Source organism: Colletotrichum phormii, assembly GCF_030913505.1.
Source record: "Colletotrichum phormii strain CBS 102054 chromosome Unknown BDP81scaffold_31, whole genome shotgun sequence".
Lineage (NCBI taxonomy): Eukaryota > Fungi > Ascomycota > Sordariomycetes > Glomerellales > Glomerellaceae > Colletotrichum > Colletotrichum phormii.
Genome location: NW_026851473.1, coordinates 364,869 through 383,991, shown reverse-complemented (window position 1 = coordinate 383,991; position 19,123 = coordinate 364,869). Strand labels below are relative to the sequence as shown.

The window sequence follows — 19,123 nt, the reverse complement described above, 5'->3', positions numbered from 1 at the left end:
ATGACGGCGGGACGGCCGGTAGTCACTGGCGCCAAACATACGTCAGTGTCACCGTCAACTCGCCCTAGAGCAACCTTCAAGCCAAAGCCCCAGCGCACGCCTCGCCCTGTGCAGCTGTCTGTGAGCTGAGGTGATAGCTCAGTGGACAGAGGCGAGTGGCAAGATGACGGTCATACATTGGGACAGGCTAGGAAGAGGCTAACGTCAAAACGTTTCTCAGAATCAACGCATCGGGCTGGGCAATATCTGGGGAAAGATGATGGCGCAGATCCTGAAGACATGAAAGGCCACCCTCCGACAGAGAACGGTGGGTGCGATGGCGCCTGACAACAGCCTTCGTACAACTTTGCAAGTTCACAACGGCAGCGGCAACCACATCATCTGATGGAGAGCAACGCACCGCAACGGTTCGGAAGGTTGCGGGGCGCTAACAAGCTGTAGCTTATGCGGCAAAGAGTTGCGGCCAGACCCAGACGATGAACTCTGTTTGCCGCCCCCCCCCCCCTTTCTGTTTCTCTCTCGGAATCCCCACTGAGGGAGGAGGGCCAGGAAACAAGGGCTTCTCCAGATTTATTCCTCTCTCGGTGCGCGGGTGGGCCGCCCTTGTTACTGAGCCGGCGGATTTGGATATTCTTGGTTGATTTTTATTGGGGGTCCCAGACCCTCAATGTGTGGCACAGCAAGGAAAAGCGCTATGGGGGTACCGAAAGGACAAATCCATTGACGGACGACGATTCTTGATTGAGGCTGAGATGGATCCATTCTGTCTCGATTTCCAGTTCCCGGATCTATTCTCTATCCCTTTCGAGAGGATGACTCAGGGCCAGGGCGAATCCCCTTCCAGCCCTCGTCTTTTTCACAACGTCCAAAAGGCTCAGGGAGAGTGATGGCGTGGATGGGTAGTCACATGGTGTACTCCGTACGGACGGACACACAAAGTCAAACAATTCAACCGAGTAGGAATCCTGCGTTATTTACACAGCCCTACACCACAACTGCATAGCAAACAGGCCAAAGTCCTCGCGGGCTAGGCTCAGACCCGAACTCTGCGTACTTGTGGACGACGCTGCCATCTATCACTGACTTTCCGGGGCTCTAGTCGGCGGCATTGCAATGGAGCCGACTTGCAGCCGCCAACAACGCATCTGCTGTTTGACTTAGTGCAGAAGTAAAAGAAACCTACAAAGTATCTGTACTGGGTACATGTAGCCGCAAGACCTGAGCTACCGCGGAATAGGGGACTCGGACGGGTCTGCGGCGCGGATACGAAGCGATACCGAACAGGTGCGGCGGGTACCTTGACTGAACCACTCCCACCTCCCTTCTTTTTACCTTTTTATTTTTAATTTTTATTCATTTTTTTAACTTGCACATACGGGCTTTTCACGGTGCATCGCGCAGGGCACAGCGGCGGCCAGGGGACGGCCACCGTTGGAGATAGAAAGAGCAGAAACTTTAACACGTACAGATATCCTTGCTCACTGCGTCACTGTCTGTACTAAGTATTTACATCGAGAGGCATGCTGGAACCGTTACGACTATCGAATGCCAAAGGTGGCCAGCCACTCGACACTACGAAGTAGAACAATTCCAGTCATACTCAGGCTGTCAAGCCACCAAACCACAGAATAAGACAACGGTATATGAGACAAGCCCCGGGGAGACCAGAAAGGCCTCCAAACGGTGAGACATTGGAACTCCAGGGGCTGGATGTCAGACCCGCGGGTCGTCCATAGAGATCCTAGAAGTAAGAGACATGCAAAGCCGGACCCAGGGTCCGCTCGCAGTCAGTCAGGCCAGGAACCAGCGCCACGGCAGACTCGCACTGCATCGCATCGCATCGCATCGCATCGCGTCACTGGTTGGATTCGTTGAGCGCTCCTTTCTTGAATCTTGCGTCCTGCCCTGAGCCTCTCTCTCTCTCTCTTCTCTTAATTCTTCTTCTCAGGCCGGACCGGGACAAGACCAGGGCAAGCCGCAAACCAGGGCAGCACTTGGAGCCGAGCAGCAAGTGGTGTGCTGGAAAGCTGGTCGGGTCCACTCCGTTGATACTGAAGCAGAAAGAACTCGCGACGATCAGGCCCAGTCCTGGCAGTCCCCGATCCCATCGACGACATTGACATTCCCCCTGCCGGCAGGAGACTTCGCTGGCGGCTGGTGACCATCTCTCCCTCGTTCACGCAGGCGCAGGCACAGGCACTGGTTTTCCGGAAAACCACGCGAAGCACACGTCAACGTTCTCCTGTGGTTCCTCCAGTCTCTATCTTGATTCCGGACTGCCATTGGTGTATGCGGACGGCGATACCCATATCTGTACAGATTCAGTCCCATCAATCTCGACAACTCAACTCAACTCAACCCTCAAGAACGGAAGAGACGCACGGCACGCTGTCCCCGGGGTCCCATAAGGATACACATCAACCAATTGACCATTAAAAAGCTAGGGGAAGCAGGAAGAAACACAAAACGCAACGCACCCTCCAACCCCCGGGCACACATCACACTTTGTCCATGTCTGGTCAATTCACACCCCCTTCCACCCCTGGCCACCCTCCCTCTGCCCACCCCTTCACCCTAGAGTCCTTGACCGACCCTTGACTTTTTCCTCCAGCCCAAACCAACCAGCCCTGGCCGTCCCATCCCTCCTGGTCTGATCTGGTGGTCCCAAAGGTCCCGGCTCATGCTCCCTTGCCCTGCCACTCGATGGCCCAGTTCGGATAGGTACCGCAAGGTACCGCTCCAGCACGGCGCCGGCAAAAAGCTACCAGCACCGGCGCCAGCCAGCCAGCCAGCCCAGCCAAGCAACAAGCTCTCCCCAGTCCTTGCCCAGCGGCTCCATCAGCAAGAAGAGCAGCAGCCAGCAGGAGAAAAAGAAGCAGCAGTACTCCGTAGTAACAGCAAGCACCAGGTCGGCCCAGGGCAAAGTCCAAGGAAGAGAAGAGAAGAGAAGAGAGGAAAGGAGAGGAGAGGAGGGGAGAGGAGAGGAGAGGAGAGGAGAGGAGAGGAGAGGAAGGGAAAGGAAAAGGTCTGCTGCCCAGCTGCCCTCTTCTGTCCGGCCAAGCCCAGTCTTTTGCTCGGGCGTGCCCCGTCTCGTGTCTGGTCTGTTCACCAAGAAGCCTGCTTGGTCTATGAGAGTTCCCCCATTCGTCATTCCATCATATCCAGCCCAGCCATTGCCACTTTATAATCCTCGAACTAAAAGGAGAGGTACTGTACGGATACCTTGCTTTTGCTATCCATATGGCTCCGTCACTCCCGTACCTATGGGACACACTCTTCTCTTAGTCTCCTAGTCTCTTGTCTCTCCTCTCCTCCCCTCCCCTCCCCTCGCTTTAAACAAGCCTGGCTGGCCAATACCCTCTCCTCCAAAGGCCCAATCCCATATTTGCTGCACAATCCCGGATCCTTCTTTAAGCAGACAAGCTTCCGCATTTCCTTTGGCTCGGGACAACCCCAGCAGCACACCTCTCGTTTTTACTCGTCCATTGCGAAACTGGTGGCGATTCTGGTCAGCAGGAAGCATTGAGATCTAAACGAGGCAGCCCGTCCACACTCACTGATCACTCTACCTTGGCGACACGCATGCTATTCATCGATATTGAATAATACGCCAACGATCATGCAACCATACAGACATCGGTCCTTCGACAAACACCCCAGTATTCTTCGATAACTCATCACCACCAAACCACCCATTGGTGACGCTTTTCCACCGCGTCGGCTGATGGGAAAATGGCCCTTTGGCCCTTCCGCCGGAGGAGCGGTCGCAAACGCTCGCGAAGCGGCGCAAACCTCTCGGATGTCGAGGCACCACCAACACCATCACAAGCACGACGTCTCACAGCGGGCGAAGCCACTGCGCCGAGGGCGGCCATGCCGAAGAAGAAGCAGCGTCTCGAGAAGCAGCAACCGGCGCCCAGAAGAGAACGCACCTACAGCTTCTCCCCCGGTCGCAATGACTCCATCCGTGTCGCGGGGCAAAAAGGCTCGGTTCCACTAGGACCTGGCCGGCCGACAGGGCTCTTCCCAGCCGACCGAAATGACGGAGAAGGAAAAGGGGATCTCGCGTGGCAGCGGGCGCCAACCCTACATAATGCACGCCACGGCCAACCGTCGAGGTCTTCTCGACGCAAGACTAGCAAGAGGAGGAGAGAAGAGACGGATCGTGAGGCGGAAATCAAGGCCATGACAAACTTCGCCCCGGTACGACCGGCGGCCGACCCTTGGACGTCAGGGCGGCCCATGAGGAAACAGAGCAAAAGACTCAAGACCGGCCTCGGCTTCCGTAGGAGCTTCGAAAACCCGCAGTCGGACGTTTCGTTACCGATATCGATTCACTCCAGCATGTCATCCGACACGGAGCTGCATTCGTTCCGAGTCTCTGCCCTCGAGGCACTATCACCCCGACCAACATTACGATACGCAGTATACCCACGATGGGGTCCTGGACATGGTTCGGCGCCATCGCGCACACAACAACAACAACAACAACAACAACAGAAGAGGAAAGTTTCAGAGAGGGTGCCCGAGTCAGTGGTGAGGGCACACAGGAGGGTCGACAGCTTTGCGGATGACTTGGACGCCGCCGACCTGAGGGAACTGATGGAGAGAGATAACAGGAGGAGAGAAAGGAAACGCCAACGAGACCAGGAACGGATAGAGAGGAGACTGGCACGGAGGTCAGAAAACCAGCGCGAGGCTGTAGCGGAAGCCCGTCACAGCGGATCACCGCCGCCAGTCAACCTGGAACGCGGTGTCCTCGGCCGCGAGCTCGGATTGGGAATTGATGCAGCGTCTGCAGTGGTCACCTCTTCCAGGAGAAGGTCATGGAGCTCATCACGGCATTCAAGGAACATTCCAACGACCAAAGACTCCGAGCAGGAACCGGAGCAGGAACCGGAGCAGGAACCGGAGCAGGAACCGCAGCAGGAACCGCAGCCCGAGACGATGGACATTGAGCCCGAACCGGCGGCCGTGCACCACTTTCACCGGACGACAAGCATCCCGCCAGAGGCACCGCCTTCGCCGACGCTGCCCGCGCAGCCCGTCCCGGAGCGCAAGACGAGCAAGAAACTTACGCCCAAGGCCAGCGTGAGGTTGAAGAGGAGCTTCCTGAGGAGGATTTCGAGATCAAGATCGCCCAATGCCACAGAGTCTGACCAACACGCAATCTCACAATATTCATCGAGACAGGACGAGGGCGAGACCCCCCGCAAGGATAGCCGCACTCGCATCTCTTTCTCGGCGCTATTCCGCCTGGGCAAGAGAAACAGGAGAAACTCGGGACCGTCTTCCTTCTCGAATACATCGCGCGAGACGATGCAGGCATCGGCCGCCGCCCAAGCCTACTCGCAGTCGGCGCCGCATGTGCCTCAACCACAAGAAGAGGCGCCGGTACAAGTGCCGATGCCTGCGATCCCCCCACCTGTCAACTACATTCCTCGCAAAGTCAGCAACGGCGTTCCCAAGCGGACTAGGTCGCGCTTCAGGGAGGACTTGCCCGAGCTGCCCCTCAGCCCGCCCGACTCGCGCGTTGGGTCCCCGGAAGTGGAGATGCCTCCTCTGCCTGTTGTCTCAGAGTCCAAGTCGGGAGAGATTTCGCTGCACACCACGCCTGCCGTGAGACACGATACCCCGACATCAGACCTGCGACGCGTCGATGAGAAGATGGAAAGGATGGAGAAGCTCGAGAAGATGCGGCAGACGCCCACGTCGCTGCGACCCAGCATCCAGCCTTCCCCCGAGCCCGTCTCCCTCGCGTCCATCGACTCGGAAGGATCGTGGCTCTCCGGCCGCGTCGGCGGAGCCCGTCGCTCGTCGGGCATGCGCGGCAGCATGCAGCGTCTCCCGCCGCAGAACACTAGCCACTCCGCCTCGCCAAACGACACGGAGGAAGAACTCGCCGACGATGAGTACCTGTCCAACCTCGCCACGCCGTCCCGCGAAGAGCGCACCCCGCGCAAGTCGACGGGCGACGCGTTCCCCAGCAGCGACGAGGATGAGATGATGGAAGACGCGGATATGAAGTGGGGGTCGGTCGACAGGCAGCGCACCGCGGTCGTGCAGCATCAGAGAGTCAAGAGCCGCGAGGGCATGCTGAAGTCGTACACAGAGGACAGCACGTCGCCCGAGGGCTCTGAGGAAGGCGAGACGCCCAAACTCCAACGCGCCACGAGCGTGAGCCTCCGCAGGGGCAACGCCAGGCATGTGAGCGCGGGGAGCACCAAGATGCTCGAGGTCTCGCCCCGCTCGAGCGTTGACAACAGGAGGAGCACTGACGCAGTATTTTGATGAGATTTACCCGGGGATTACTGAAGATGTTTTTAGCTGAACAGGGAAGATGGAACGCCAGCCAAGCCGACGAGACGTACAATCACTCAAAATTTCCTTATTATCTCTCTACGTCGAGATATAACCGACACCCGACACTCGTTAACATTTCCTTACAACTCTGTCTATCCACCGACCATATTCACTCATTACACAACATTTCCTTGCCACTGACGACAAAACCTATAAAAAACACTTGGAAAACAACAAAATCCGGATATGTTCTCAAAGCTGGGCTGGCTTCATCGATCTTGTTCTAACTTCTACATCTTCGCCCCGCTCACAAATATGCTAATTCATCTCCTCCCTGCTACGACGACAGCACTCACAACGACGCGGAGCTTGTCCTTCCAAGACTTGAGCTCCTCTTCGATTCATCTGATGTACGATACGACCTTCACGACCCGCACTTTCTTCATTTCACCGACGACAATGACGCGTCCTCTACTCTACGTACGCGTTTTGCGAGGTGGTACTACTTTTTCTTCGTTTCATGTTCTTGGGAATATAACGTTTGATACCACGTCTCCTTTTACCCCCTTTCCCCCTCCCCCACTATCCTTTCCGAAGGGAGATGTGGGAGGCGGCCGGGGAGTAGGGGACGATTTGAGATGTTTACTTTTTACAATGCGACCCTGTGGAAGGGTCACAGCTGCGCACCCGACAACAACAACAACAACAACAACAACCACCCCTTAGACCGGCAGTGACAGCACGCCAGCACTCCTTTTGATGAATGCTCTGCGCTCCTCCGAAGAGATGGAAAAATACCTAGATCTGAGGAGGGCAAAACAGCACGATATGAGAGATATCCAGAGGAGGATAAGGAAAAATACAGGAAAAGAGCATTCACGGCGATGCGCTGCCATTTTGCTGAGGGGGGAGGGGAAATCATGTATGTAGTAAAAGGCATAACAACAGGAGGGTTTTCCTGGATGAGATACCCGAGTAACTCATGTTTTGGAGGAGTGGTACATTGCAGGTGTACCGGGTGAATGAGAAAGCTTGAAACGTAATTGCTCTGAACACTCGGATGTGACATGGTGATTTTGATTCGTTTTCTATCGTGCATCTTGGCCCTCTAATGCATAGAGAGCCGGGGTATCTCTACAAGAGCAACTCGTTATTCCGTCCATCACAATCATTTCAACTGACACTTTTCTCTAGTGTCTTCGTACTCCGAGTCTCATCCTAATTCCATGCGTGGGAGTGGCGATGCTCTAGGCGAGGGTCTCGGAGACGGACTGGGAGAAAGCGATAACCTGGCTCCAATCGACGGCGACCAGTTCCCTCCCCCATCCGAGCCTGATCCTGACGCCGAGCCCGGTCTCGGGGTGGGAGGTCTATCCGCGAATTGCATCTCGGCGAACTGATCGTCTTCGAGGATATAAATGTTGGCAAGCGCGCCTTGCGGAAACTCGCCAGTCGACGCGAAACAAAACTTATCGCATACTGCACGGCGAAAGTACGAGGTCTTGTGGCCGGCGCGACTCGCCGCCATGAGCACGGGTTCCAGGTACACTCCAATCCGGGTACGCGGCGAGCTATCGTTCGGCCGGCCGCTCGCACCTATCGGTACCACAAACATGGACTGCGGCGCGGGACTACCGCGGGGCCCACCGCTGATAGCAGGCGTCAAGCGCACGAGGTTGGCGGTGATGGAGAGGCCCATGTTCGTCATGCTGAACTCCCGAAACGGGGACGGCGGGAGAAGCGCGCGCTGGTGAACGTCGTGCGAGTGGGCAAAGTCGGCGGGCGAGTCGGCAAGCAAGCCCGACGACGTGACGGTCCTGGATCGGCGTTCGCCCGTGTACGGGTCCACAAGCTGCTGCTGCGGATCCGCCCTCCACGCGAAGATTGTCTCGTCGGGAGATGTTCGTATGATCTCGTGTTGGAGGCGTTGAAATGCGTGCTTGAGCCCCTCGCCGTATAACACGGGGAAGTTGACGCCGAAGAGGCCCATGAGGCAGTAGGCTAGGTCCTCTGCGCGGGTCGTCTGGCGGTTTGCTGCCCAGGACATGCGTTCTGCGACGGAGTAGTCGCGCGGGTGGCGGGTTTTGGCGAGGACGGACTCGAAGATTCCTGTGATGGAGGAGAGGGCCTGGATAAAGGGGCGTTCGTCGGTGTGCACGCCTTTGGTTCCGAGACGGGACCAGTCCGAGGTGTAAAAGATTGTTCTCCGGGGTGCGATGAGTTCCTGGAGTGTCCAGCCGCGAGTGAACCACTTTGAGGAAGCGAGTGATGGGAGCCGGTCCATGGGAGGGGAGGAGGAGAGCGGCGGTACATCGGCCAGGTAGACGAAGCAGACGCGGGAGAGGAGGTAATAAGAGTACATGGAGTTGATGGCCTCGGACAGCTCTGCAGAGGAGGTCTTGTCTATGCAGCAGGAATCGATCCAGGCCCATTCAATGTTGTGACGCAGGGCTTGGGTGCAGCATCCTTGAATCTTGGTGAAGCCGGCTTTCTTGGATGCCAGGGGCAGGGTTTGGATGTCTTGGAAGGTCACCTCGTCGGATCCCCAAGTGTGTGAGAGGATGGCGTAGGAGGGCACAGTACTGCCGAAGATGAACATGCGCAGTTCGTAGGTGGTGGTGTTGAGAAGCCACATATTGCTGGCCTTTTCTGTCTATATCTTGGTTCTCGATAGTGATGTCTGTGGTGCTTTGGATGGAAATTGCGAGGATTGTTAGAAAGACAGAAGCTGTGTAATAGGCCATGGAAGTAACCGACGTGATTGTATTGAGTATACCGCCTTTCCTTCTCGACACCGAAACCTCGCTATAGTCTATTGAACAGTCAGATCAGGCAAGGCATCCAGAGGTCAGTATCGAAGGGGCGAGGGATGTACCACAGCTTGGTAGCCTCGTACAACTTGGGCGTAGTTTAGGGTACTGTCATGATGATCTCGGTAATCGCCTTGCGGTAAGTGATATTTGACGACAGCTGAAGAACAAGAAGAATGGTTGGATGGCAGTTCTAGTCTTTACCGGAGAATGCTAAGTCAGAAGAAGGCAGGGTATCACAAGATGGGAGCACACGACTTGGTGATTCGCAACGTGTAAGTCAACTGTGGTGCGCAGGTGGACGCCCAGCTGCCCCGCCAGCTGCCCCGCCAGCTCCCAAGTGACATCTGGTGGAGGGGCAGCTGATGACGGCTGCCAGGTGGTGGTAGGGGGCGGACAGATGGCAGCGGGTGGCGTGGAGCTAGGGCCTGTCACCCCTGGCAGCTGCACGTGCCTTGACCCACCTTACATAAGGCACCCGAAAAGGTACAAGGGGAAAAGCACGCAACAACGGACCAAACAGAAACAAGAAGAGAAACATCAGAGGGCCCCACCCCACAGGGCCCGGACCCCGGCGGAAGGGCCGCCATCGGCTTCGGCAATGCCACTGCCGCACTTTCCCGGTTTGCTCTCCAGGGGTCCAGGCGGGCACAGCGGGCAGTCCAGGAACTCCAGTCCACTTGGCACTGAATCCAGTCACCAAGTGTGGGTGACTGGGTATCGGGTGTCGGGCGGGTGTATGCGTGTGTGACCGTGTGTCCATGCCGCCCTACGCCTTTGGGGGGGGATCATCTCGGCCATACTTCTCGGCATACCCTTCCTTACGCAGTACCAAGAGTAATCTACCTTGGACGAAGAGGCGCATTGCAAATCTCTCCCTCGACACCCTCGACTATGATCCCTCAATAACACCTACCGAAATTCCTCAAACCGAACCGAAGCGAGCATGGCCACGACCACAACACTGTTCCGAGTGTTCTTGCGCCGCCAAACACCCGGAGCCCAAGGACTGCGCAACCGCTTGGCACAGCAGCAACAGCGCCGCGCCAACTCCAGCTCCGAAGCACCCAAGCCGAAGAGGGCAGAGGATCCTATTCCCGTGCCAAACACCATCACGACGATCCCGTTATGGCAGCGCCTCGGACCCTTGACCCGCGCCGGAGAGGGTTATGCCCGAGCCCAGCGCAAGAGACCTCTGACGACGCAGTTCATCAGCTCTCTGGTCATCTACTTTTGCGCCGACCTCTCGGCCCAGAACATGAGCGGCAACGACTACAACCCCGAGCGGACGATGCGCTCCTTGATCATTGGCGCCATTTCCTCTATTCCCAGTTATAAGTGGTAGGTCTGGTCGTCCTCGTGCTCGTCATCGTGCTCCCGGCTCTCGCATGGGCTTCGATTGTTCGGATAGCGACTGATACAGCCTTGTTTGCGACAGGTTCATATTTCTCTCCCAAAACTTCAACTACGCCTCGCGACTCCTCTCGCTAGCCACCAAGGTCGTGGTGAACCAGGTGTGTTTTACACCCATATTCAACTCGTATTTCTTCGGCATGCAGTCGTTCCTGGCTGGCGACAACTTTGATCAAATCATCGACCGTATCCGACAATGTGTGCCCGTGAGCATCGTCAACTCGTGCAAGCTGTGGCCAGCAGTGACGGCCTTCAGCTTCTCTTTCATCCCGATGGAGTATCGTAGCGTCTTCTCGGGCGTGATCGCAGTTGGGTGGCAGACCTATCTGAGCTTCTTGAACAGACAGGCTGAAGTCGTCGAGGAGGCAGAGGAAGTCCAAGAGAGAACGCATGCGGTGCAGGCCATCGCTGCTCCTGAGAGGGCGGTAAATATGGAGGCTTAAAGACAGAGACGAGAGGGGCGGGAAAGCATAGATATCCTAGACGTTCTTTGACAGCATTATTTTCTTTTGTAGTGCATAGGGACGGCGTTTGGGCTAGACGGAGACGGAGACGGACCATAGAGACATGGAGAACGTCATGATCTGATACGATTTTATTCTTAGAAAAATACCCTAGACCTTGTACCGTGTCTATTGGTACTGTCTTCACACTGTCCTCCCGTACCAGAGCGACGCCAAATGTGCAACCCAAACTTCGCGCCCATTCCGCCTTGGGGCCCTTGACCTCGTCCAGATCACAACTCTCAAATCCACCCCAACGCTGAGCCATTGAGTGCTGGCTAGGACCGGCAACTCTTCTCTGCAATGGCATCCATCTGCATGCGATCCTGCCGCGTGCAGTCCGCCCTCCGAACCGTCAGAAATCCTGCCATCGTCCGTCCCAGACTCCCTAGCAACATCCCTCGACGTCATGCATCTACCGGCACCGGCTCCTCGACAGAATCCCAGGCCGGCTCGGGTCTGAAGACTGGCCTATACAGCATTGCCCTTGCCGGGTCCCTCTACATCTCCTACCTCTATGTCACCGACACGAGAGCCTCGATCCACGGATTGGCGCCCATCTTGATGCGCTTTACCTGGAGCGACGCCGAGGACGCCCACCACGCCGGCACAGGCATGATGAAGACCCTCTACGATCTCGGTCTGCACATCCGCGAGCGCGACAGAACCCTTGCCGAACATCCTGCTCTGGCGACCGAAGTCTACGGCATGAAGTTGACCAACCCCATTGGCATCAGCGCCGGTCTTGACAAGCACGCCGACATCCCTGACGCCCTCTTCGCCCTCGGTGCCGGCATCGTCGAGGTCGGTGGCTGCACGCCTCGCCCGCAGGACGGCAACCCCCGCCCTCGCGTATTCCGCGTCCCCAGTCTCGACGGCATGATCAACCGATACGGTCTCAACTCGCGAGGTGCCGACAGCATGGCCATTACACTGAGGGAGCGCGTGCGCAAGTTTGCTCGCAAGGTTGGCGCGACGGAGCAGGAGGTTTTGGATGGCGAGGCCGGTGTTCCTGCTGGCAGTTTGCTCCCCGGCAGACTGCTGGCTGTGCAGATTGCCAAGAACAAGGAGACGGACCAAAAGGATGTCAATGCCGTCGCTCAGGACTACGTCTACTGCGTGCAGCGTCTTGCTAGGTATGCCGATATCCTGGTGGTCAACGTCAGCAGCCCCAACACCCCTGGCCTCCGCGATTTGCAGGCCACGGAACCTTTGACGAGGTTGTTGAGCGCTGTCGTTCAGGAAGCTCGCAAGGTGGACCGCAAGGTTCCCCCCAAGGTCATGGTCAAGGTTTCCCCTGATGAGGAGGAGGATACCCAACTCGAGGGCATTGTCCAGGCCGTCTGCAGCAGCGGTGTCGACGGCGTCATCGTGGGCAACACCACCAACCGTCGCACTGGCATCGTTCCCCAGGGCGTCAAGCTTACCGCCAAGGAGCAGAAGGCTCTGCAGGAGACGGGCGGATACTCGGGACCCGCCATGTACAACAGAACTCTGGACTTGGTCGGAAGATATCGCAAAAAGCTCGATGCCCAGACCCTCCAGACCGGCTCGGCCGAGGAGGCGGCCACCATTCCTGACGTTGACGGATCCCTCTCCGGCAACCTTTACGATCTGATCGAGGGCAATGATACCCCGAGAAAGGTCATCTTCGCGACAGGCGGCATCACAAATGGAGAGCAGGCGCTCAAGATTCTCAACGCGGGCGCTAGCGTGGCCATGGTGTACACTGGCTTGACGTACGGCGGACCGGGAACAATTACAAAGATAAAAAGGGAGATTAAGGACCGGGCGTAGAATACCAAGTTAACAAATAGAAGATTGACTGCTCAGTGCGGAATCGTGTGGCCGTTCATATCTGCCGTCGCCGTGGTAAGATCGACTAGATCCACCTTGCAGACCCCGAGATATCTGTGGAAGTCACATTCGAGGAAGCCATCATGGGGATTCGACCATCGAAGCCCCGTACTCTCTCAACCACAAGCATCCGTGGAATCACTCATTGTAAGCCACCTTTGACAGCCCGAGCTTGAAGAATGTGTGATGTATTACTCATTTGATTGCCTTTGTGGCGTTGTTAATTAGCAGAGAAAAGCAACTACAGAACTCCCGACTCCGTGTGACCCGGCAGCGAGCGGCGCCTATCAAGCTACCTTCTCCTCAGGACAACCCCATTCCTCTGCCTCTTCTCCATGCTGATGGCGGCGTGGACGAACGCCTGATGCTACACTACCGTTGATGATGCCCCAATAATGAATACCGCCCTCCCCTCAAGATTCTAGCTCAAGACCGGGTACTACGTCTACTCCTGGCCCGCGACGACAAACTCAGGCGCGTTTTCAAAGCCGACAACGGTGACAGGCTGAAGCTGAGCAAGCTTGACCAGCTTCTCGCGAGCTGCCTCATCAAGCCTGACCTCTCCATTCTTCTCCTCGCGAGGACGCACCTCGATACCAGTGGGATACAGGTGCTCAATCTCAACATCCTCGCCGAGATCAAAGAGCTCAGACTTTTCGCGGAAGCACCAAGGACGACCGTCCCTCATGACCAAGTCGTGTGTGTCGCGGACGTCCTTGGCGTGCAGAGAACGGTACCCGCCGTCCAGGGAGACGGCGATGGAGCTGTGCCAGGGGGTACGGGGGAACCCGTCGGGGTTGTGCTTCTCGACCAGCAGCGGCATGGAGAGCTTGACGGCGCCGCTGGAGGGGTGGATGGAGAGCCGGACGTGGTCGGGGCAGGTGGCGAGGATGATCTTGGTGAAGGACTCGGCGCGCATCATCATCTTCATGGCGACCTCCTTGACGACCTTGCGGTACTTGTGGCCCGAGGTGGCGTGGGCTGCGACGGGGCTGTTGCGGAGGTCCGTCTCGAGGAAGCGGATGAAGCCGCGGTAGGTCATGAGCGTGTCGTTGTCCGTCTCCATCATGGCGCGGACGTCCTTGTCTGGGTCGCCGAACTGGGCCTCGAGGGTCTTACGGCTCTCGTCGACGAGTTCCATGTACTTTTCCTTGGTGAGGGGCTCGTTCTCGTTGGTGAGGCCGAGGAAGTCCATGACGCGGAGGAGCTTGATGCCGTCGTAGCCCTTTTGGGCGGCCATGTCCATGAGAGTGGCGCCGTACTCCCAGGTCTCATCGTCTGAGATGCCGACAACGTCTGAGTGGGAAGTTAGTGAGTGGGCTCGAATATCCCTGTACAGAAGTGGAAAGGCTTACCGTTGAAGACCAGACCGTCGGTGGCAATGTGGACCTCGGCACCGTGGGTGTAGACCTTGCCAATCTCGACGCAGAGATCGTTGAGTCTTGCGAGAGCCAGGTCCTCTCCGAGATCGGGAAGAACACCCGTCACCTTGTCGGTGCGGTTGATGCTCTTCCACGGGAAAGCAGGGATGATCATCTTGACTGAGTCTCCCTTCTTGACGTACTCCTCAACGCGGCCGTGGAACATCTTGCGTCCAAGCCATTCGTGGTTCTCCTGGCCCTCGGGGATGATGTGTCTTCCAAAAGCTTGGAGAACATCCAGAATCTTGTGAGCGACTTGCTCAGTAGACTGCTCAAGGGGAGGAGTGGGGAGTGTCTCTGTGATGGTAGGTGCATCTACGTCCAGAATGTTAGTTGGACATCTCTCGAAGCGCGAATGATGCATGTAACTCACCTCCTTCGACGACATCATCAATAACAGCATCGATGCTGGCGTTCCTCAAGGGGTTATGGAAAGCACTGAAGGGACTCTTGGTTGCGCTCACAGGGCTCCTCAAAGTCTGTTCAGGAGGCTGCAAATCGACGGGGTCGATGGGAGAACCGATTTCAAGGTCGGAGAACTCGACGCGCATCTGCCTCAAGGGGCTGAGGGGGCTTCTCAAGTCTGAGACACTGAGGGGAGAGATGGAGCTGAGGGGGCTCTTGAGCTCCGAACCAAGACTCGGGCGTCTGTATGTCGGAGCACGGAGTTGGAGGACCGGTCTCGCCATGAGCTTCCCGGTGGAGGATGCCGGCTTCTTGGCGTCCGTGGGAGACACGGGGACGGTGTCTGCTGAGATGGCCATTTTGATGGTTGAGGAAGAAATTAGAGATGTGATATCAAGGGCGTATGCCGTAAGATGATGGCAGTGAACTTAAGAAAGGAGAAAGGAAACGATGCTTGATTGTATTATATGAGAAGGATGATCTGGTTTGCAAATAATCCACAACAATCATGGCCGGTCTTTGAGATTCTTATACTTGAAATTCACTTTGGCCTGGATCAGGAACCTCCTTAGAGAATGCCATCTGGATATCTCGTAGTATGCCGCATGCATTCACGACGCTACTCGGAAACTTTCCCATTGTCGAAGCCCAGGCTTGAATCGCAGTGCACTGTGGCGTCAAGGCTGAGCTACCACAAGCCAAGGTTGGAATCTGGCCACGGGTATGCATCGTTACATGGGAGTGGCCGTGTCTGCATGCACCTGCAGAAGCAGCCGAGGTCACGCGTTGCCCTTCTACATGATCTAACTACTTTACCTGACTTGACTCAAAATAAGCACACCTGATGGTCCCACGCTTGAGGCAAAGGCATTGTCTTACCTCGTGTCGGCGATGAGACTAGATCAACACCGGCTATACCGGCATGATGGGCACGAATGCTTAGCTTCTCCAGTCCTCGCGCGTGCGTCCCCTGATTCTCTGATTGCCAAGAGCAGATGGGAACTTGGTGGGCTCCATGAATCTGTGGAGGTACTTCCCACGTTCGAAGGCTTTGGAACGTAACACAACCTAGCCCTAACCGTGTCGTTTGGCTGAAGAGGCTTGACATGGCTGTCGGCTACTAGTCCCTGAGCAGTCCGGCCAATGGATTGACACGTCTGGATTAGTCTTGGCCTAAGTAGTCGAGCTAAGCCTATCCGATTTTAGGTTCGTGAAGCTGGGAAAATGATCCATCATCAAGTATCTAGAACTTGTTGGTTCGCCCGTCGCATTCCGGTCATCTCTGCTGTGTGCCCCAGTCAGCCAGGCTGAGCTGGCATCGCCGGCGTCTTGAGCGAGGCGCTGGTCTGGTAAACTCAATTACATGCCGTATCCGGAGACTTTGAGAGCTATTTTCGATTTACCGTAAAAGAACCAATGGCTCGGTATAGCATTCTGTGTCTTGAGAATCTCGGTTTCCTTTTGTCGACGTGATAACCCCTCGTTTTCTGTAGTAAGTAGTTGATCCACAATCGAGAGTTTTATATTCATTCCTCGACTTGCTTCCCATTCTTCGGCGATTTTGCTCGATAGACTACTAAGTTCAACTTGCTTACTATTCACATCACCATGATGGAGAAAGACCTCCCACCTCTACCCATTGTCCAAAGCGTGCAATACGACGAGCACCATCAACTGACACCTTCCGACCACCACGCCCACACCACAACCTACAGCCACAACCAAGTAATCATGTCGGGTAACGAAGAGCATCATGTCCGACCCCAAAGCCAGAGTCTTTCCGAAGGCCAGCAACGATCATTACAAGCAGACGAAGAAAAAGCCGAACTCGTACCTCCCACGATCGACGGGCCAGACGGTGGTTTCCAAGGCTGGCTCCAAGTCCTCGTCGCATTTCTGCTCGTATTGGACGGCTTCGGCTTCATTACGGCCTTTGGTGTCTTCCAAGCATCATATGTCAAAATCTTACCAGACAGTTCAACCTCGGATATTTCGTGGATCGGGTCGATGCAGATTTTCCTTCTTTTCCTACTGGGAACACTGAGCGGCAGACTCATCGACGCCGGTCACTTCAGAATCACATTGATCACCGGCATCGTCTTCCAAGTCGGAGGTATCTTTGGAGCCTCATTCTCCAGCAAATACTGGCACTTCCTCCTCTCACAAGGCATCGCCACGGGTATTGGCAACGGCATGCACTTCACCGCGCTCGTCTGGCTGGTCTCGCAATACTTCACAAAGAGGCGGGGCCTAGCGCTCGGAATCAGTTCCTGCGGTGCCCCCATCGGCGCCGTCATCTTCACCATCATCGCCCGTGAGATGATTCCAAGGACGGGAATCCAGTGGACGCTTCGCACCATGGGCTTCCTGGTTCTTGCTGACAGCATCGTCATTTACCTCATTGCGCGACCCAAGGCTGCGACGCGCAAGGGTGGTCCCCTGCTCGAGCTGTCAGCATTCAAGGAACTGCCATATCTCTTATTCACCATTGGCATGTTCTTCGCCTTGCTGGGCGTCTACTTTGCATACTATTATGTACGTACCTTCACCGACTGTCTCCTTTGCATTTCTATCAGAACTGGTGAACTGACATCTTTCTCACCAGGTACCCCTTTTCAGTCGCAATAAGCTCGGCCTCGATGACAGTGGAGCCTTGACTGTCCTCATCGTCATGTCAGCCGTGGGCATCATCGGTCGACTTATCCCCCCGTACCTCGCCGACAAGAGCATCAAGCCTCTCAGAACACTCGTCATATCACTGCTCTTGAGCAGCCTCAACGTCTTTGCCTGGATCGCCGTGAGCTCCATGGCTGGACTCTACGTTTGGGTCATTGCCTACGCCTTCACTGCCAACGCAGTGCAGACGCTGTTCACGGCCTCCATGGGGGAGGTTACGTCGGACATGTCAAAGCTCGGAGTCCGGATCGGCATGGTCTTCACCGTTGTCAGTTTTGCTTGTCTCGCTGGTCCTCCTATTGGCGGGAGTCTTGTTGGGCTGAATCACGGCAATTTCCTCTATGCGCAACTATTCGCTGGCGCTTCCATGCTGTTGGGAGGTCTTTTGGTTGCACTGGCGAAGATCAAGCAGGTTGGACAGAAGGACTTCTGGCGGATTTAGGACTTTCACTTGCGTTCCCCTTTTCTCTTTCTTTAGGGATACCTCATCTTTATCTGATGAAAGCACATTTGCAATAGCAAAAGCATTCGGCGGCGTTTCTCGATTTCAAGGTTGTTGGCGTAGGGCGTTTGTTTCTAAATTGGAATATCACGGGATAAGTGCCTGGGAGCTCAGAGTAGACAGGATCAAAGACCGAATTTTTGCCTGCCACCGTATCTATCTCAGCTCCCTCGAACCCCAAATCGCCAGCTCCCACGTGACATCGGTAGCATCAAAATCTGCCCAAGAGTTCTCATCTCCGCAGTCATATTTCCCTAGACCGATAGCGAGCCCCTTCCATTCGAGCCCGGAAATTGCGGCACATTCTTGACAATCCGGGGAGCTGTCGCCTCACCAGATGCCAGGCATGAGAAGCTAGCACCCCGGAGCTATTGTGGCTTACCACGAATTCGGGCCAGAGGGTCTTCGAAGCCGTTTCGAGCTTGGCGCCAATGGGCTAGCTTTTTTGGTGTCTTTGGAAGAAGCGTCCCATTCGCTGCAGAGAAAACCAAAGTAGAAGTTCATCTGAAATATAGTTGGCAGCTCTTTGCTGAAATCGATGCAGGATGCAATCAGCTTGACATCTCTGGTTAGATCATTCGATGCGAACCAACGTTTAGCTCCTACCTTAAATCCTTTGTTCTAGTGGCCATTAACATTCGACAGAAGCCGCTGCGCAGCCGGTCAGTTGACTCGCTCAACTTGATCTAGTCAGCCTAGCTCGTTCCACAGCCCTAGACCCGGCCCTGCGGTGCCACGCTTCGACGGAAGTGACACAGAGCTAATAAGTTTCCGAGACCAGAATTCAAGAAATCGAGGGTGCCTGAGACCATCTAAGCACACATGCTGCAGTAAGGGATATAACTTGTCGGCAACAACTCATTGTCAGGCAAATTGCAGTTCGACAGCAAACAAGTATTACAGCAGCAGACCCTGGCTCCATTGGATAAGGTAGGTAATATCAAATTAAGCAAACTGGCAAACCAGTTGTATACGAGCGTACCGGCAGATCCGTGCTTTAGCGGCATGGCAACCATGCATGTCAGGTATTGTGGCGTTGACCGCGTGCGGCAACTCCTCCAGTGTTGGCATTTCAGCTTCAAGCCACATGCAGCTCGACGTCTTCTCCAGTCGTTCAACGTTCAGCCCAACCCGACGGGAAAGCCACGAGCGTGCCACCTCGGAAGCACCGTACGACCCTGGGATTCCGGCTTTCTATTTTCTCTTTACCCTTGGCGTGAGTCTTTGGGGCAA

The 19,123-nt window shown here is 55.7% G+C and overlaps 9 protein-coding genes across 9 annotated transcripts; 6 read left to right on the top strand and 3 right to left on the bottom strand.

Annotated features, from left to right (window-relative positions):
* Positions 1-328, top strand: BDP81DRAFT_410946 (uncharacterized protein; the record flags this gene model as incomplete). The annotated part of the gene is made up of 2 exons (XM_060589140.1): positions 1-120; positions 221-328. 2 exons carry the CDS (start codon positions 1-3, stop codon positions 281-283), a joined length of 183 nt encoding a protein of 60 aa, XP_060439126.1. The 3' UTR covers positions 284-328.
* Positions 329-1,971: 1,643 nt separating this feature from the next.
* BDP81DRAFT_440239 (uncharacterized protein) lies at positions 1,972-2,573 on the bottom strand. The gene has a single exon (XM_060591487.1). It carries the CDS (start codon positions 2,329-2,331, stop codon positions 2,077-2,079), a length of 255 nt encoding a protein of 84 aa, XP_060439125.1. The 5' UTR covers positions 2,332-2,573; the 3' UTR covers positions 1,972-2,076.
* Positions 2,539-3,238, top strand: BDP81DRAFT_139515 (uncharacterized protein). Its single transcript, XM_060581815.1, has one exon. The coding sequence runs from the start codon at positions 2,681-2,683 to the stop codon at positions 3,185-3,187; it is 507 nt and encodes a 168-aa protein (XP_060439124.1). The 5' UTR covers positions 2,539-2,680; the 3' UTR covers positions 3,188-3,238.
* Positions 3,239-3,732: 494 nt separating this feature from the next.
* BDP81DRAFT_454826 (uncharacterized protein) lies at positions 3,733-6,291 on the top strand (the record flags this gene model as incomplete). The annotated part of the gene is made up of 1 exon (XM_060592990.1): positions 3,733-6,291. One exon carries the CDS (start codon positions 3,733-3,735, stop codon positions 6,289-6,291), a length of 2,559 nt encoding a protein of 852 aa, XP_060439123.1.
* Positions 6,292-6,420: 129 nt separating this feature from the next.
* On the top strand, positions 6,421-7,273 carry BDP81DRAFT_139530 (uncharacterized protein). Its single transcript, XM_060581816.1, has one exon. The coding sequence runs from the start codon at positions 6,550-6,552 to the stop codon at positions 7,027-7,029; it is 480 nt and encodes a 159-aa protein (XP_060439122.1). The 5' UTR covers positions 6,421-6,549; the 3' UTR covers positions 7,030-7,273.
* Positions 7,274-7,351: 78 nt separating this feature from the next.
* BDP81DRAFT_440233 (heterokaryon incompatibility protein) lies at positions 7,352-9,430 on the bottom strand. Its single transcript, XM_060591486.1, has 2 exons — positions 9,179-9,430; positions 7,352-9,115 (listed from the first exon to the last, which is right to left on the bottom strand). The coding sequence occupies exon 2, from the start codon at positions 8,936-8,938 to the stop codon at positions 7,517-7,519; it is 1,422 nt and encodes a 473-aa protein (XP_060439121.1). The 5' UTR covers positions 8,939-9,115; positions 9,179-9,430; the 3' UTR covers positions 7,352-7,516.
* A 629-nt stretch (positions 9,431-10,059) lies between these two features.
* Positions 10,060-12,826, top strand: BDP81DRAFT_454824 (uncharacterized protein; the record flags this gene model as incomplete). The annotated part of the gene is made up of 4 exons (XM_060592989.1): positions 10,060-10,454; positions 10,552-10,627; positions 10,673-10,951; positions 11,369-12,826. The coding sequence occupies 4 exons, from the start codon at positions 10,060-10,062 to the stop codon at positions 12,824-12,826; spliced, it is 2,208 nt and encodes a 735-aa protein (XP_060439120.1).
* Positions 12,827-13,331: 505 nt separating this feature from the next.
* BDP81DRAFT_454823 (pyoverdine/dityrosine biosynthesis protein) lies at positions 13,332-15,071 on the bottom strand (the record flags this gene model as incomplete). The annotated part of the gene is made up of 3 exons (XM_060592988.1): positions 13,332-14,182; positions 14,242-14,622; positions 14,681-15,071. 3 exons carry the CDS (start codon positions 15,069-15,071, stop codon positions 13,332-13,334), a joined length of 1,623 nt encoding a protein of 540 aa, XP_060439119.1.
* Positions 15,072-16,312: 1,241 nt separating this feature from the next.
* On the top strand, positions 16,313-18,275 carry BDP81DRAFT_475936 (major facilitator superfamily transporter). Its single transcript, XM_060594756.1, has 2 exons — positions 16,313-17,247; positions 17,318-18,275. The coding sequence occupies exons 1-2, from the start codon at positions 16,321-16,323 to the stop codon at positions 17,828-17,830; spliced, it is 1,440 nt and encodes a 479-aa protein (XP_060439118.1). The 5' UTR covers positions 16,313-16,320; the 3' UTR covers positions 17,831-18,275.
* Positions 18,276-19,123: the final 848 nt, after the last annotated feature.

Bases quoted from the DNA above. Each gene is read 5' to 3' on its own strand.
- BDP81DRAFT_139530 (XM_060581816.1), top strand. From the start codon at position 6,550: ATGTTCTCAAAGCTGGGCTGGCTTCATCGATCTTGTTCTAACTTCTAC.
- BDP81DRAFT_440239 (XM_060591487.1), bottom strand. From the start codon at position 2,331: ATGGGACTGAATCTGTACAGATATGGGTATCGCCGTCCGCATACACCA.
- BDP81DRAFT_475936 (XM_060594756.1), top strand. From the start codon at position 16,321: ATGATGGAGAAAGACCTCCCACCTCTACCCATTGTCCAAAGCGTGCAA. The intron at 17,248-17,317 runs GTACGTACCTTC...CTTTCTCACCAG, and splicing joins TCTACTTTGCATACTATTAT to GTACCCCTTTTCAGTCGCAA.
- BDP81DRAFT_139515 (XM_060581815.1), top strand. From the start codon at position 2,681: ATGCTCCCTTGCCCTGCCACTCGATGGCCCAGTTCGGATAGGTACCGC.
- BDP81DRAFT_440233 (XM_060591486.1), bottom strand. From the start codon at position 8,938: ATGTGGCTTCTCAACACCACCACCTACGAACTGCGCATGTTCATCTTC.